The sequence below is a fragment of the Parambassis ranga genome, chromosome 19, assembly GCF_900634625.1.
Source record: "Parambassis ranga chromosome 19, fParRan2.1, whole genome shotgun sequence".
Lineage (NCBI taxonomy): Eukaryota > Metazoa > Chordata > Actinopteri > Ambassidae > Parambassis > Parambassis ranga.
Genome location: NC_041039.1, coordinates 784,549 through 802,472, shown reverse-complemented (window position 1 = coordinate 802,472; position 17,924 = coordinate 784,549). Strand labels below are relative to the sequence as shown.

At 39.0% G+C, this 17,924-nt stretch overlaps 2 protein-coding genes across 6 annotated transcripts in view; both read right to left on the bottom strand.

The window, feature by feature from the left end:
• Window positions 1-854: 854 nt before the first annotated feature.
• tmem170a (transmembrane protein 170A) lies at window positions 855-4,401 on the bottom strand. The gene is made up of 3 exons (XM_028431984.1): window positions 4,118-4,401; window positions 3,185-3,355; window positions 855-1,910 (listed from the first exon to the last, which is right to left on the bottom strand). The coding sequence occupies exons 1-3, from the start codon at window positions 4,218-4,220 to the stop codon at window positions 1,780-1,782; spliced, it is 405 nt and encodes a 134-aa protein (XP_028287785.1). The 5' UTR covers window positions 4,221-4,401; the 3' UTR covers window positions 855-1,779.
• A 1,889-nt stretch (window positions 4,402-6,290) lies between these two features.
• The window catches only part of ppp6r3 (protein phosphatase 6, regulatory subunit 3), a 33,463-nt gene continuing 21,829 nt past the window's right edge, over window positions 6,291-17,924 (bottom strand). For all 5 annotated transcript variants that reach the window (XM_028432192.1, XM_028432195.1, XM_028432194.1 and 2 more), the window contains 3 exons: window positions 10,684-10,791; window positions 7,818-7,889; window positions 6,291-6,662 (listed from right to left, as the gene is read on the bottom strand). In XM_028432192.1, the coding sequence (XP_028287993.1) occupies window positions 6,614-6,662; window positions 7,818-7,889; window positions 10,684-10,791 (229 nt within the window). In that variant the 3' untranslated portion in view covers window positions 6,291-6,613. The remainder of the gene's footprint in view (window positions 6,663-7,817; window positions 7,890-10,683; window positions 10,792-17,924) is intronic.

Below are 17,924 nucleotides of genomic sequence, written 5' to 3'. Positions count from 1 at the left end.
AAGTACCAGTAAAAAAGGCCTACAAGTCCTTGTAAGTAAGTCCACTCTGTATCTAATCACACTAAGGTATTCTAACACATGTTGTAATCATTCTTGTTAGGTGTAACAACTATTCCAGCATTCTGGACACCTAAAACTCAATGTGATATACACACCCACATTTGAGTCCCCATTGAGTCACCACTATCTGTCCTTCTCTGATTTAATCATCTTCCCAGAGATAAACAAAGACAGCAGCCCTGATTACTGGGATTGAAAAATAGACAACAAATGACATGTGTAACAGACTTTCTCATCTATGCTACTAGGTGTTGAACAGTGAAGCTCTACTTTTCACCAGGAAAATTATTTAACAATTCCAGCTTTCAGCTGCCTTATCCATACAAGCCCTTTGATTGCCAGATTACCTACTCAGTGATAACACTTGTCTGGGTGGAAGTGTTAAAATACTAAAACAAAAATCTAAACCTAAAAAACCAACAACTGACCTTACTGCTGGTTTGCAAAGTTCATGATGACACTTCCAAACATCAAGGACAAAAGAAAACACTTGAACCTTGAACCTCAAACATGACTAAAGCTCTGCTACTTGAATGGGACACATCATCTTTCTCTTCCATTAACAGCTGAAAGGCTGGATACCCTTAATGGCATTGTGATTAAATATGAAATCTAAAACACGAGCCCTGTGAACTGTAACTACTGACAGCGCTCATATACCTGTATACTTAGGGGAAATGGCAAACGGAGCCATTAGTTTGACCGGACAAAGTTACCAAAAGCAACTGACAGCATTCACCGCTACAAAATTGGGAATTTAATGAGCCCATAAAAAATCCAAGAGAATGCACACATTAATTGGAACTGTAGTATGCCCATTTAATGCAGAAAAATAAGTGATTTGTTTTTTTTGTCATAAATAATTGGAAATAAATACAAAACAGTGTCATAAAAACGTGTAAAACATACAATCATTCAAAAGAGAACTACTCTGATGACACTCTCTAGTGATCAGGACTTGAACAGGGCTACAAAAGGCTCTGTCTAACTTAGCTGAGAAACAGACAGGAACATATAAATCATTTGGACTTCAACAATCACACACAGGCAGCCAGACTTGAGGATGAACAAAAGGAGTAGCAGAGTTTCACAGCCCTGAAGATAAACACACCACTTTGGAGGTTAGAAAATACAAATTAAGGCCTCAAGAGAAAAAGCAAGAATCTTGCATATAACCATCATTTTACTGTTTTAACAGTGCTTTAGCCTGTCAGTCTGCTCGCTCTTCTGTCTCCCTGTCATTGTATAGACTCAAATAAATGCATGCACACTCCTGAGAGAGGTTACAGTCATCCTGCTGCTAAAGTGTAACCCCTGGCAACAGGGGAGAACAGCATAATGCTGCCATTGCATCATTTATGACAAAAATAAAGCAAAATCTTTTTTTAAGGTTTGAGCTTAACTTTGGAATAATCACTGCTGGGGGAGAAAACTTATGCTGTAGTAAGTGTTTACTGTATAATGTGAATGTATCATTGTGCTGTCCAGTAAATGTCTTACAGATGGCTCAACAAAGTTTTCAGTGCTGCATAAGACACACCTTAAGATTACACACTGTTCTTCCCCTTGGTAGTTGAACAGATCTACGCTGGGGCTGCAATAATCATTGACATTATGTCATTGGCTCTCCCAGGATTCAGCTGGAATCAAGTTCAGTACCATGTTAATTTCAGATCCTGTTGAGACCCAGAAATCCGCTCTAAGCTGGCTTTAGCAATGCTAAAGTGTAGCAAGTATCCTGAGGAAAGAGATGATGAGGACGCAGAACGACTGTCCAACTCCAAAGACAAGAGCCTCCAAAGACATCATCGTCTTTCCTGCTGCTTTGTATACACCTGCTATGGCTGCACCTAAAAACAAACAAAAATAACACAATTATTATTGCATTATTGCAGCTTTGTCTCTTAGTTGCACCTGTTGTCAGATAAACCAGTGAATCATTTATTACAAGTATTACGTGTTTAAGTCAAGGCAACTGGGCTCAACTTTGTGACACCACTGTACATTTACAAGCAAACATGAATGCCATCGTGAGAAACATTCCCACTGGATAATAAATGTATGCCAAAACCAGTGTTAACAGTGACAACACCCATTTTACAACAAAAAAAGATATGTCTTCTTTGATCTTAAAGTTAAATCTTTTTTTAAAGTTTTTATATTCACTCACTGCACAGCTTGTTTCAACAGTTTTTTGTGGTGTACTTTTAGGTGTGTGTAATAGCGTGTTGAATCAAGGTGCCGCCAGTTTCAACACATAGTTTACATATACCCTCACTGGCATTATAAGCATTTGCTTTGATGCTAAATGCATTTATTTCCAAATAAAATAAAACAAAAAAAACAATGCAATGTTGGTTATCCCTTAGATGCATAAGTGGGTCTAAAATCACCCGGTGATGTGTTCTTGGATTTCATACATGTTATTATCCCATTTAAATATTTAAGTAAACTTTCATACATTTGAATAAAGTGTAGTTTTTGTATCATTACAGCTATTTTACATAAGTTGGTCAAAGATAACCTGCATTCACTTCTTATGGAATTTCATGGGAACCTTGGATTTTTATCAACCGTGACTGTCAGAAAAATATATTCTTCTCTGACCACACAGACCTCAGAGTATATTATAAGAATACTATTTTACACAGCGAGATCTGATACATGCAAGTATTTTCATTTTTTGGGTATTCATACATGTGTTTGGGAAACGTACATGTGTTTGATAATCACAGCCAGAAACAGGTAGTTTGTCACAACTGCTTACAATGATGAGACAAGGTGGCAAGAAAAGAGAGAGGAACTGTCTAGACACACACATACATACTCTCTCAGACTCTCACACAAACACATGGACGCATGCACACACACACAAAACTTATGTGACATTGTTCTATTGCATTTTGTGTCTTATAATTCACAAAATGTTTTAAAATGTTACAAATGTAAAAAATATTACATTTTAAACATGAAATCATTCTTTTGTGGACCAAAATATTATATATATAATTATTTTTTTAACAAAAATGGCATAAAACACCCACTTATTGTATGGTTCAGTCACGCATCAAAGAGTATACTGTATGCATTATCGAGAAAATATAAACACAAGCAAAAGACTTACTAGTGAGAACTCCACCACAAACTGGTCCCAATATCCCCATGAGAAGAATTGCAATGGGCATGAATCGAGCCATCTTGTGCTGGCGCAGTGTGGTAAGAGAGAGTAAAGCTGCAGGCAGATGAAAAAACAGAGAGGACACCGCTGCCCACAGAAACACTCCGTACCACATCTCTGACAAACACAAAACAATACAGTCATGCATCTTGTCAAGCCAGAGTACAGATCATATACAGTAATGGAGCAATAAAACGACAGTTATTTGTGGTTCTACTAATAGTCAGACAGCTTCTAAGGACATACACTTGGGAGGACCTGTTTTTTTTTTTTAACTTAAACGGATAAACTCATTTTCTCAGAAGTTCTGACCTTAGACAGATAGATATTACATATATGCATATATGCTAATATAAAGTGGTAATAGTATATTACATTTTATTATTTGTACAACGCATACCACTAAAATGACAGGAGTGTTAGAAACTACCACTTAACTATGATGTATAAGGAAAGGGCACATACTGTAACAATATTCACGTATTAATCGTTTACATATGTTGCCACGTTTGTGTACAAAGAAGGGTGCAAAGTTCAACAGTATGAAACGATGCAATGCTGTGATACTATTTAATATACTTGTTTGCTAATCTATTGTAAAAACCTCCGACTACAACCTCTTACATGAAGCAGGAAGTTAGCACGATTCACGGCTGGAACGTACCTAAACAATGCTAACGCGTTCAAACTAACATTGGTAAATAAGCCACAAGACACGCGACAATTAAGCATATTTAAACGTATCTATCATTAATGAAAGGTAAACCACTTCATATACCACTTTGAGTCGTGTTCATTGCCCTAAACACAATTTAAGTCAAACAATTTAGCTCTGACACATAGCATATGTAGCTTACAAGCTACCAAACATTAGCCCACCTGAGAAGTCGCTGAGAGATGTATCATTGCTGTTTTTTCTCGGCACTAAATTCAAACCGAGGATTTGCTGGACGAAGCCTATGTCGTTATACCTATCCTGCATGTTTCAGGCTAACATTAGACACTGCATAAGCGGAGGACGTCCAGCATTCACGTAAAACCATGAAAGTCGAGGGGAAACTATCGAGCTTAATGTGGGAGACTAGCAACCATCATGCTAGCTGTCAACCCAACTTATTTTGATGTTAAAGGCGGAGTTCCGTCCGTGCTGCCACACAGCAGCACATTCAGACTGTAGACAATAAATATTCACGTAAGCTCAGAATTCTTGTTCTGACCAATGTCATTCAGTTTTGCAGACAAAAACACCTTTTTTACTGTTTGTAGTTTTTAAAAAATGAATTAAATGAACATAAACTAAAAGATCTTCGACATCACTTATTTCCCATCTTTTTCAAATGTGTTGGGTACATTCACGAACGGGACGGTGCTGTTGCTATAATACTTATATTTTAACAATAAGTGGCGGTTTTATGGTGTCATGTTATATAATTCATGAATTGCATATCACCTTAAGCCCCGCCCATTTCACGTGAACGCGCAGTTTAACAGTCCCTGCGAACAGAGGCTTGCGGTCTTAAACGTTCTAATTTGGTTCGCCCCAAACCAATGTATATTAAATACAAACTCATATTCCAATAAATCTTTTAGGCATTAATGTAACAATAGCAAACAATGTCTTCCCCATTTCATTGTTGGTGCACAACAGTAAATTATCTACTCAGATTGCTAAAAATAATACAAGTGAGCAGGAAGCGTGAAATGAACAACTGTGAATTCTACAGTGCCAACACACATCATCAGCCATAACTTACATGGAACTGGGTTGCAGAGTCACAAGCAGCAAAACTGCCCTGGTGTCCTGATCCTTATCCACTTGTTCTTCCATTGGCCTTTCCAGACCAGAAGAGACAGTATCAACCTTCTCATGTAGCGCAAGTCTGCCAGCATATTCATAACTGAAGTCCTAGCTAGTTATTGTAGTAATGTGGACATATTCAGCTCATAATCATTTAGGAGCTCCTCTCTCACAGACGAGAAGGTGCCGTTTCATTTACAACTAAACAGCATAAATAATACCAAATTCTCTAAAAAAAGCACAAAGACAACATTAACAAATTAATGACTTTTTTACCAGTAAGGATTATCCTAAGTTTTCATGAGATCATGAAACTCAGTCTGCTTTTCACAAACATTTTTGCGATGTTGCAATGCTGCATTCACCTCCAAAGTATATTACAAAGTGATGAACAATTGCCTCACTGAAGCAATCTGTCCCAACAATGTTTCAAGGCAACTGGAGTATATATATATTAAAAAAAAAACTACTGACATGTTTGTCATATCATTTTCAAGTAAAAATGAATGAAAGTTAAAACACAGGCTGGCACATACTGATTACTTTCATTGCACTGACTTTTGTCTATTTAAATCATTTTATTGCATGCTCCTGTGTGTAGTTTGACTTGAACAGGTTTTATGTTCCAGCCAGGAGCTATGTTTTGGTCAGATACGCACTGTGAAAATGCATTTTAAAACTAAAATAAGTATTGGACCAAAGATGTGGACTGTGTTTCTAAAGACATTTAGGTGGGGCTAGAAAACTCAACCTCACAATTCACTCCTCAGTACAGGCTGTGTTGAGAGAAAAAAAAAAAAAGCATATCTCCTTGTTCTGCCTTCTAGCTGCGAGGTAGGAACCCAGTTAACATGAATGCAACCTGCTAGAAGAGCAGGAACGGCTGGTATGGCTCTTTAACAACAAAACATAACCATCATCGTACTTCTGTAATAAATTAAAAAAATACCAAAAAAGCCTGTTAAATCTTACCCAATGCAGAAGAACACAACAGACAGACTTACAAATAACTGCAGCAAAAATAAAACTTTGATGTTTTTTTTTTTGTTTTAAATGTGCTTCTATATGCAGGAGTAGTTTTAATCACAGAGACCAACATGGGTGATTTTTAAATATACCTATGGTTGTTCTGCCACATAACCAATTATGTCAGCTCAGTGGACCACAAATCAGCTATTCCCATTTCTGTGGTAATTCATTGTATGTGTCTGTATACGTTTTTACTTTTTATAAAATATTTTATTCATACAATCATTTCTTTAACTATAGCAACATTACTATTTAATTTTGAGTGTCAAGATATCAGCCGCACATCACCTCATAAGAACAACAGTTTATAAACAAATGCAGAAAAAAAAATACTCTATCCATTTGAGTATGTCTCCCATTCTGCTTTCAGTTCATCCTGTGTCTGTACACCTGTCTGTCTGGCTGTCAATGTTGAGCCGATGGGAGTATTGCTGGTCCTGGTGGGGCGTGAGATTGGTACAGCTCTGAGCAGTGACCTCTGCTGGCTGGCCAGAAGAAGGGCCCTGCATGGCAGAACAGGTTGGCCACTAGCAGGCATTAGGTCAGCCTCACGCTGGCCCATTTACCGTTGGCTCCAACACAGCAGTTTGTTCCTGCCTAGGATAGAAATGGAAATAAAGAAATGGAACAATAATTAACAATTTTTGCACTTCATGCAGTCATCTGCCTTAGTTTTAAGAGCTTATCACCCAAGGACACAGGGCCAACACTAAAATTAGATTTATGCTTCTATATTGCATCTCCACCATGAGTCTCTTGCAGGATCTGATAGATCAGCATGCTGTTGTGTCAAATTCCTGTTTGTGCGCTTTTTATATGACCGACATGGTGACTGAAACTACATTTTGGCTGATTCTGATCCAATTCTTTTCAAAGTGTGGTTTCACAGATTTAATACAGGAGAACAGTTTTGGGCCAATACTGGGCAAAATTACTAGGAATCGAAAAACGAAAGCATATCTTTTCCACCGTGATCGAACCACCAGCGTGCTAATTTTTCATCTTGCTCTGCTGATTTTTATCCACCTGCCATACCCACACTGAAATCAGCGCTGAAAACAAACACTATTTAGGAATAACTAGGCAACTACACAAGACCTGCGTTACAACATTACAGGCATATGATTCTAAAGTAGTTTGAAAGTGGAGATTGGAGATAATTTTCCAATCACTTGCATATGGGGGGGGGGGGGATCTGCTGCAAATCCTTTGTACTAATAGCTAGTGAGTCTGTGATTTCCCCCCCTCCCATACTGTGCATTCATTTGTGAATTCACAGCAGTTTCTAGCAATTGACACATTTTTGGCGCAACAGAATGTATCGTTTGCACAGCAGACCAGAGGGTTGCTTCTGAAATGTGCATTCTAGTGTTAAGTCTATTAGTGCAGATTGCCAATGCTCGGCTGTGCATCTCTTTTCACAGAGCAAAGTGGATGGTCATTTTAAGGATGCTTCTGAAATGCACCAAACCACATACATTGAACAACTGTGATTAACTGTGGCTGCCTGGGTGCCACCGGACTGAAGAGCAAAGACCTGGAAGGACTCAGGTCAGAGATGATAGGCAGATGCTTCCTCCTGTCATCTGCCAAATGATGTTTAGTGAAACTGCCTAATCTTTTGGATCTAAACAGAACTGCCACAAAAATACAAACTTTAAACCTTTCTTTGCCTCATTAAATTTCAGCAGTCTCTTTGATTAGTGATGTAAGATTAAACTCTTATACAGTACACAAGGCCATCACACTTACTTGGCCTCCTCGATGCTGGACATTTCCTCTAAAGGACCGTTTGGAAGCTCCACAGTTGATTGACATTTTTCACTGCATAAAAGAAAGAAGACAGACAACTGAATTGCTTGTCTGGAGTCACATTACCATGTTTAATAAAAAGATAAAGGTCAGGTGCAGCTGGAGCTTTGACAAGCCGATTATAAGCACATGTACAGTTCAGGTCCTCCCACAAACAAACATGGTATTCGGGCCAGCACATTTAATTTGTAATCTTGATCTCTGGCTTGGTCATTAGGGCCCGAGCACCAAACGGAAAATGGCTCTGAACATTCTGAACAGATTGATATACTAATGAGCTGATACTCTCATAGCGCCACCTACTGGCAGCATGAATTGTGTTCAGGCCATGTTTCACACCTCATATTTTAATGAACTCCTCCTTGGGAAATACTCTGATAGACCTGAGATTTTGTCACATGGTTCTGAAGACATGGTTGAGCAAAACTTATCAAAAATGCAGCTCAATGTTACACCGTGTGCAACGACACAAAGTTGACCCTTCGCCACCATAGAGAAAGCTGCTGTGTTTCTTCATTTATTGATCCTACCTGCCTCTTACTCTATCATGACATCAGCCCCTGCACCTTTTCATATCACATTATCGTCATATGTGGGCGTGGCCACATGACTCAGCAGCGTCCTGTAGAATGAGATCTGAGTCCCTGTTTGACCTACAGACATGAAAATTGGTACACATATGTATCACCTCGAGAAGACAAAAAAGTCTCTTGGAGGTATCCTCTAAAATGAACAGGAAGTCCGCCATTTTGAAAAAACCTTGCCATTTTGCATTATTCACTCCCTGTGCTTTTGCAAACTCCTCCTAAGGGATTTGTCCAATCCACCTGCAAATTGGTCTGGTTACTCTTAAAGCATTAGGGACCAAAAGTTATCAAAAACACAGCACTGCACCATCATACGGTCTGGCTGATTTCACAGGAAACAGGAAGTTGCTATAACTTCTGTGTTTACTGTCCGATCTGTACCAAATGTCACATGTATGATCAGACTCTGACCCTAAACACATCTATACAACAATATTGAGGCTTTGACAGAGCGCCACCTACTGGCTACACAAAATCTTGTGTTTTCATAGGTTTTTCTGCCTGCCCCCCTGGCCTGTTTTGTGTAGAATTATAAAACTCGGTACACCTGTGTGTTACACGAAGACGCACAAAAAAGTCTCTTGGACCCCCCCCTCCAAACCCAACAGGAAGTCCGCCATCTTGAATTTTGTGGTCATTTTTGGCAATTTGTGACCCTGCTACGAAACTTTTCACGCCTCGCATATTTCATCCAATTGAGCTGAAATTCACTGTGTACACTCAGGACACCATAGGGAATAGATGCATTTCAAAACTCTTTCAAAAGTCTGACGGTGTGGCCGGGGCGTGGCCTCAAAGTTTGGCGATTTCACAGGAAACAGGAAGTTGCTATAACTTCTGTGTTTACTGTCCGATCTGTACCAAATGTCACATGTACGATCAGACTCTGACCCTAAACACATCTATACAATAATATTGAGGCTTTGACAGAGTGCCACCTACTGGCTACACAAAATGTGTTTTCATAGGTTTTTCTGCCTGCCCCTCTTGCCTGTTTTGGGTAGGGTCATGAAAATTGGCACACATATGTATCACCCCAAGAAACACAAAAAAGTCTCTTTGACCCCCCTCCAAACCCAAAAGGAAGTCTGCGATTTTTATTTTTTTGGTAATTTTTTGGCAATTTCTGACCCTGCTATAAAACTTTTCACGCCTTGCATATTTCATGCATTTGAGCTGTAATTTGCTGTGTCCACTCAGGACACCATTCGCCATTACAAAGGAACTCGCTCTATTTTCTGCAGTACTGCCTATATACTTTATGCAATGTGGACAAAATCACTGGCTCTAGCACCGAACGGTGCGACAGCCCTATTGAAATGCAAGCGTTTATTATTATTATCACGATTTTGACCCCCTGAACGTGCTCAAAAACTCACCAAATTTGGCACAAAATTGTCCCCCGACGAAAATCGCAACTTGACACTGTCGCCATTGCCGGGCGTGGCTGCATGGCTCTGCAGCGCCCCCTAAAGTGTGAAAATATTCCCCGCAAGTGCTACAGACCTGAAACTCGGTACACTGATGTATCGCCTCGTGACAAGAAAAAAAGCCTCTTGGACAAAAATTCCCCGATATACAGGAAGTCCGCCATTTTGAAAAAAAAAACACGCCTTGTTCCAATTTGCACACCCCACACTTTTGCGAACTCCTCCTAGGGGAATCGCTTGATACGGCTGAAAATTGGTGCACTCGCCCTTAAGGGGTCAGGGACCAAAAATTATCAAAAACGCAGCACTTCGGTCTGGCTGTGGCGCCACCACGAAATTGACCCTTCACCAACGCACAGGAAATGTTGTTGAACGTCTCTGGAAATGAGAGGAGAGCAGAGCATAGGAGAGGAGACTGCGATGACCCCGCGGATCACAAGGTTTGCGAGGGCCCGCAATGCTGCATGCAACTTTAATTATATGATATCATTTTAGTCTTGTTGTATGTCAAAACAAAAAAAAAAACTTTGAATGGACAACAGATTAAAATCACCCCATACATGCATCTAGCTCATTTACAGTGTTTTTTTGCCTGTTTATTAATGAGCTTTGTTCCTGTAAAATAAATAAAATGTCCTTAAAATACAACTTATTTCATAATTTGAACTTTTAGTTTGTAGACAAAACTCATTGATGACTATTTTTGTGTGAACCTCTAAAGGCACTGCTTTTTACAGACAAGTACTTTGTGTGTGTGCATGGTTGCATGGGACTTGTGTTGTGTCTGACCCTGTTTGGGGACAGCAGGCTGTAGCTGAGGTGTTGATGCCTGTTCTTTCTGAATCCACACACTCCAACACTGAGTATTTCTCTGGAGAGGCGATCTTCTCTTCATCACTGAAACACACAGGTATTCAAACACAAAGATTATCAGAGATTCACAGCAACAACCTTCCCCAAAGAAAACACACAGAACACAGTGAGATGTGAACAGTGATGCATGCTGAACTGACAGAACACAGTGAAACAAAGGATGGTTGTGTTGAAATGGGATAACTCTGAGGTCTATGTAGGAAAAGCATCAAAATGTACAGCAAATGGAGAAAGTTAAGAGATTTGATTTCATTAATGATATTCTGTTCATTTTGGTGCTACAGAAGAAGCAAATAGTTGGTAGACCTACAAACTAATTTGGTGCCAGCCGTTAGTCTTGCTTTGTCTCAGAGAACCACCAATAATTTGATGATGCCTCAATCAAAGCAAAACACCCACAAACAACTAAATCTGAGTAGTACTGAACAAAATGTATCTATTTTTTCTAGAAACCACCTTTGTGTGTTTGAAAAGTCATGGTTACAAGTCTGGAACAAAACTCAAAGAATTTGTTTTCTACAATACACATTCATACATATGTCTTAATTCTTTACTAAAGGTGGACTTATTTGAAAAACCTATATACTGTATCATTAATGGCATTTAATGTAAATGAGTGGAACTTTAAAATTAGGGGGATGTTGCGATCATAAAACATTTTAATGCTAAAAAAAAAAAACAAAAAAAAACATTTCTTTATAATTGAAGCCAGTTGCCTAAAATGTTGGGGTACTTGTAAACAACTTGTAAACATAATAGAATAATTTACTAATCACTAAATCTATCCATTAACACACTGAATTGTAGTGAGATTATTTTGGTTTATGCAAGCAACATGTTCTAAAAACACTGAGATATAGACATTTTAACCAGCCTTGCTGTTAATAATACTGCAGAATGTAGTTTATCATTGTCGTATCAAACTAACTAGAAAAAGCATTTCCTGAAGAAAATGCTAGTTTGATTGCAGAAGCTGAAGCATTGCTTTGAAAGCTTATTTGAACGATTGCTTTGAAATCTTTGAGAATATGAAATTTGCATGTAACAGCTGAATTAATCTGAATATTAGCTGAATCACTCATAAAACAGCTGAATTAATCTGAATATTACCTGAAGCAGTCATAAAACAGCTGAATCACTCATAAAAGTAGCTGAATTAATCTGAACAGGAGCTGAATAATTGCTTTGAACAGCAGGTGAATTGTCTGATCTTGGAATAATAGCTGAGGCTTAGGGAGACTAAATGATTTTGATGTAGATATGTAGCAAACAGCTCCATAGCAATGAATATGGCAGATATCATGCGTAATGATGGATAAAGACTACAAATATGGCTGCTTTGTATGCCTCTGTGTGTCAGCCTGTCACCATGGTAACAGCCCTGCCTGCCTAATTAATGTGTGATTCTCCTTTTACTCCTCTCAGGCAGATCCCATGTATTTTAATGGGGGTTGCACCCTCCGAACAACTTCTCTTTTTGTCCAAACCGAAGCCTTTAGACAAAAAATAAGAACACCGTCAGAATCACAAGAAGTTGCTCTACACACAGTATAGTATTTTATGCCTGTGACATCAAAGATGTGGAGATGGCAGCGAGTTAGAAAATATGGCAGCTCTGCTTCTCCGTTTTTGGTTTTACATTATGATCTACAGGCAAAACGGTTTGGTGTTGAGTTTTAAGACCGACACCATCAGAACCCAGACCATTTTTCCTTCGAACTGGTGGCCAAATTATCCCTGTCAGATAAAAGGTGCAGATGTGGCAGCAGGATAGAAACGCAGAAACTGGTTTAATTTTTTTCCCCTCCCGCACTCTGAGCGATGACGTCACACACTCTGCCTTTGAAGTTTCCATGCAATACACATTAATGTTAAACTCAGAGGAGACCTCAAAACCACTTGGTATAAAACTGTTAACCATTTGAAAACTATAAACAGCAGAACTCTAAAAAGTAATAGCTGAAAAGAGCAGAAGAAGCTGAACATTTTGATATATGAACGGTTTCTGTAGCTGAAAGTATGCAGGCGCTGAAAACTTTTAAAAGTTGAAGACTCTGAAGAACTCTCTCATAGACTGCTCTGCAATCAAACTAATAAATAAGTAGAAGAACTAAAGTTCGATTGCTCTGCAATCAAACTAATCAATTGGATAGCATGTGCTGTTGCATTGCCTTCCTAGATTTTGCATACTCAATATGAAAAAAGAACAAAAAGAACATTTTTTGTTCACACTGCAGAATAATTGACCACTTCTCTTCAATGAACTTAAATGTCGCAGCAAATAGTTTAATGGATAGAGTTTGAATTTCACATTTGTAAATTCAGTGCCAAGTAGAGTCCATTCACTGTCACTTTCTTTTAAATTTTAATTTGTCCACATTCAGTGCTGAAGCCTTCCCATCTTTTTATTTTGAAAGACTCAGGCCTTCTGGGAGTCTTTTTAAAGAGGAGATTGGTTTCAGATATACAGGGCTCAGCTGTAGCATACTTTCAGACAGCACAGAGGCAGAAGGAGGGTAGATTTTATCTGCTTAAGAGACATAAAGAAATGCATTTCAAACATGGAAAGTAGATTTGAGTTGTCCATTAGCTACAAAGTCTGCAGTAGGTTACAGATATGTGGAGATCACAATCAAACTGCTTTACAGGGTATGTAGCTAGGCTGTTTCTACAGTGTCGATGCTACACAGAAATATGACTTCATATTATTACCTACTCATGTTGATCTTTCTTCTGACGGATTTCAGCCATTCAACTATCAAAATGTTTATCTCACAGAGGACATTCCGGGTCAAGTTCAAGATTTTTTTCAAAAACATATAATTTTTTAAGTATTAAGCAATTTCGGCATTATTTTTAACATGGGAGTCTATGGAGGAGCCTTCAAAACCACCTTCAACTTTGACATGCAACTAGTTCCACATGCTTTCAGCTACACAAACCGTTCAGACATCATTCTGTTCAGCTCTTCAAGGGCTATTAAAATTGTATTCGGATTTGTTCAAATAGGTTTCGTTTTCAAAATATTAATAAAAATTTAAAAGCCATTTAACATTGAAGTCTATGAGAGAGCCCTTCAACGAGGGTCATCTGCTAGATGTATCTCCTATCAAGATTTTCTACTTTTCAAAATAAGAGCTTTATCTTTTCAAATTCTTAACCGTGTTTCAGCAAATTAAATTCAGATTGCAGATTCTCCAGCAATTCAGAGCAATCCTTCACATCAGCAATGCTTCAGCTGCAGCAATCAAACTTGCATTTTCTTCAGAAAATGCCTTTTCTAGTCAGGGCCCGAGCACCGAATGGTGCAAGAGCCCTATTGAAATGCAAGCGTTATTTGTTATTCTTGGTCCGGCTCCGGTATCGCGAGTTTGACCCTCTGAACGTGCTCAAAAACTCACCAAATTTGGCACAAAATTGTCCCCTGACGAAAATCGCTACTTGACACTGTCGCCATTGGCGGGTGTGGCTGCATGGCTCTGCAGCGCCCCCTACAGTGTGAAAATATTCAGCGCAACTGCTACACACCTGAAACTCGGTACACTGATGTATCGCCTCGTGACAACAAAAAAAAAGCCTCTTGGACGAAAATTCCACGACGTACAGGAAGTTCGCCATTTTGAAAAAAACCACGCCTTGTCCCAATTTGCTCACCCCGCACTTTTGCAAACTCCTCCTAGGGGAATTGCTTGATATGGCTGAAAATTGGTGCACTCACCCTTAAGGGGTTAGGGACCAAAAGTTATCAAAAATGCAGCACTTCATCATACGGTCTGGCTATGGCGCCACCATGAAGTTGACCCTTCGCCAATGCACAGGAAATGGATGTGTTTGTGGCTGTATCTCCCACATACTTGATCCTATGTGGATGAAAAAAAAATCAGGCATGCTGAGCCTGTCATTCTAAATAGATTGATATGCTAATGACCAGAAAGTCTCATAGCGCCACCTACTGGCAGTATGCATTCTGTTCTGGCTGATTCATGATCCATGTTCCACACCTCGTATTTGAACGAACTCCTCCTACGGACATACTCTGATAGACCTGAGATTTTGTCACATGGTTCTGAAGACTTGGCTGAGCAAAAGTTATCAAAAACGCAGCTTGATGTTACACCGTGTGGGCGGGGCAACGCCACAAAGGTGACCCTTCGCCACCACAGAGAAAGCTGCTGTGTTTCTTGATTTATTGATCCTACCTGCCTCTTACTCTATCATGACATCAACCCCTGTGCACCTTTTCATATCACATTAACGTCGTATGTGGGCATGGCCAAATGGCTCAGCCGCGCCCCCTAGAATGATATCCAAGTCCCTGTTTGACCTACAGACATGAAAATTGGTACACATATGTATCATCTGTAGACGAGAAAAAAAGTCTCTTGGAGGTATCCTCTAAAATGAACAGCAAGTCCGCCATTTTGACAAACCTGCGCCATTTTGCATTTTTCACTCCCCGCACTTTTGTGAACTCCTCCTAGGGAGTTTGTCCAATCCACCTGAAAATTGGACTTATAAAACACTTAATATTTTAAAAACTATAAATAGCTGAAAAAAATTGAAAAAATACGCTGAGCCAAAAAGTGTACGGAAGAAAATATAATAAAAATAAAGACGTAGAAGAACTAAAGCTTCAGGCATTAGGGACCAAAAGTTATCAAAAACGCAGCACTTCATCATACGGTCTGGCTGTGGCACTGCCACAAAGTTGACCCTTTGCCAACGCACAGGAAATACATGTTTTTAATGTTGTATCTTCCTCATACTTCATCCTACGTGGATGAAACTTTACAGTCATGCTGGACATCGGACACTGCACAGATTGACATGCTGATATGCTACAGTCACTGCGCCACCTGGAGGACCTGTCTTTTGTACATGTGTGTTTTGCTATACTCTTCTGCCCTCCAGACCACTGCTTGTGCCGGTACAGGTGGGAAAGAGGTCGTGGGGCGATAGGGGAGGCGGTGGCTGAGTCCCGTGGACTGCAAGGAGTGCAAGGGCCCGTCATTGCTGCTTGCAGCTTTAATTAAATTTGTTTTTTTATTTATATTTTACACAGTTCCTTATCTCTTTTTGAAAATGGGTTTGAAATGCATGTTTGCATGCATCCTATGTACACTTTATTTTTGTGCTTGTGTAAAATTACTTCTGAAAACAAAACAAAAAAACTTTCTGCTTATTGATTATGTTTATAGTTGCATTAAGTAGTGTTTCATCTAGACCAAGTTAAAAGATGTGAAACGGGATTATGTGCAGGGACCTAAAAAGTGCAGTGTATGTTCATATTCATATTAAATAATAGGTCATACCAAAGTGTCTTTGAAGACACATTTCTTGTCCCCATTCATTCAAGAACTTGAAGCAGACATTTTGCTGCTCCTCCAAGCAGCTTCATCAGGTCTCACCATTTTAAAATAGGGGAAACAAAATGTGGCTGAGCTCCATGGGTAGCTCGCTGTGAACTACAGCAATGAAACAGTTTGATTCATGGAACCATGAAAACAATGGGGCATCAAACAGTTTCACCAACACAGTTTAACAGTCCAAGACTCATTAGCTAGACCAGAGTAAGGACAGACAGAACGACAAACTCAGGTAAGTTTTTAACATTAATAGCTATAGCCATGTGAGTCTCACAGATCTACTCATTGAGATCCTTAACCACATATGTACATGTTTGATAAAGCTGCTTGGAGGAGTAGTAAAACCTCCAGTCCAGTTGCACCATTAAACTCTTGAATTAAAAGACAACCTTGACCACAGAGAAGCTTTACTGACACACTTGTCAGACCAAAATGTAAAATACTTCCCAACAGAGAAAACTGAAAACTGAAGAAAACTGGCTTCGAACAAGGGCTAATTTGATTCGATTTTAAATCACAATTTGGTTCTGTTGACTTACACTGTTAAGATAAAAACCTTCTGAATAAACCTGAGAAAATCTAAATACACTAAAACTGCACTTTGACAACACCTTTGATAGAAATACATGCAACATGGAGATAATGAAATAAACAAAGAGTTGAAACCAAAGAAAAGATCAAAATTGAGAAAAAGAAAAGTTGGTGGTTGACGCGACAACAAGACTACATTACGGCTGCAAGCTGATCTCTGATTGGCTGTACATACCGATAAGATTTCAACACTCTGAAGACCACACCCACAACGCACAGCAAGAGAGAGAGGGGAAGCTCAGATTGTAAGTGTCGCTCAGTTCATTAGACTGTTGTTATTTACTCAGACACACAGACAATACAATGTAGCATCAACAAGGGGACGAAAGGACATAAGCTGGACATATGGGCTATGTTCAATATGGAGCTACTGCTGAAACCCAATGTTAAATGATCCTCAAATGGCTCAGTTATTATGCAAGTTAGAAGTAAACGATTGGCAGAGGTAAAGGTCTAATGTTTCACTTTCCAAAACACTTTTGATAAACATCCTGCAATATAACACTCTTTTCCACCATTTCGTAATATTCCACTTATCTGGGGTGTGCTTGCAAAACTGACTGACATGAGATATGGTTACCATCTGTTTTAGACAGTGGAAAAAGAAACAAATATTTGAAAATGGAATCAGCCTATTTACCCAATTTTTGGGGTTAGCGCTAGCAAATGTTTCGAAGTACAGTGGTGCTTGAAAGTTTTTGAATTCTTAAGAAGTTTAGAAGTTTCACATTTTAAAAGTTCAGGTCTATTATTTTCCTCTCCAGGAGTGTTCAACCAACAAAGAACACTCCAAAAAGATGAATGAAGTGATGGGTAAACATTTTGATGTTTTATGTATTTATGCACATACAGAAAATTCAGAGTTCACAAACTTTTGAGCACCACTGTAGCTTATCTGGTTAATAGACCAGGGCCTATTGCTAACTTTATGGCAATTTTAACACTACAGGAATACCTTACAGTCTGGGGACACTGATGAGACTTGTAAGTAATCTGTGTTTTCCACACCTGGTCCATTTAAAAGAACCAAACAATCCTTTTCAAGTGGACCAACAGAAAAAGCTCTCAGTTCTTTTTGTGTTCACACTGAGTTTATTGCAAAGAGGACTGGGTTCTCTTTCTGGTCAAGTTCAGATTTGTTGGGGCCTCAGTCCTCTTTCTGTTCACACCAGGTATTTGTTTGTTTAGAGTTTTTGTTTG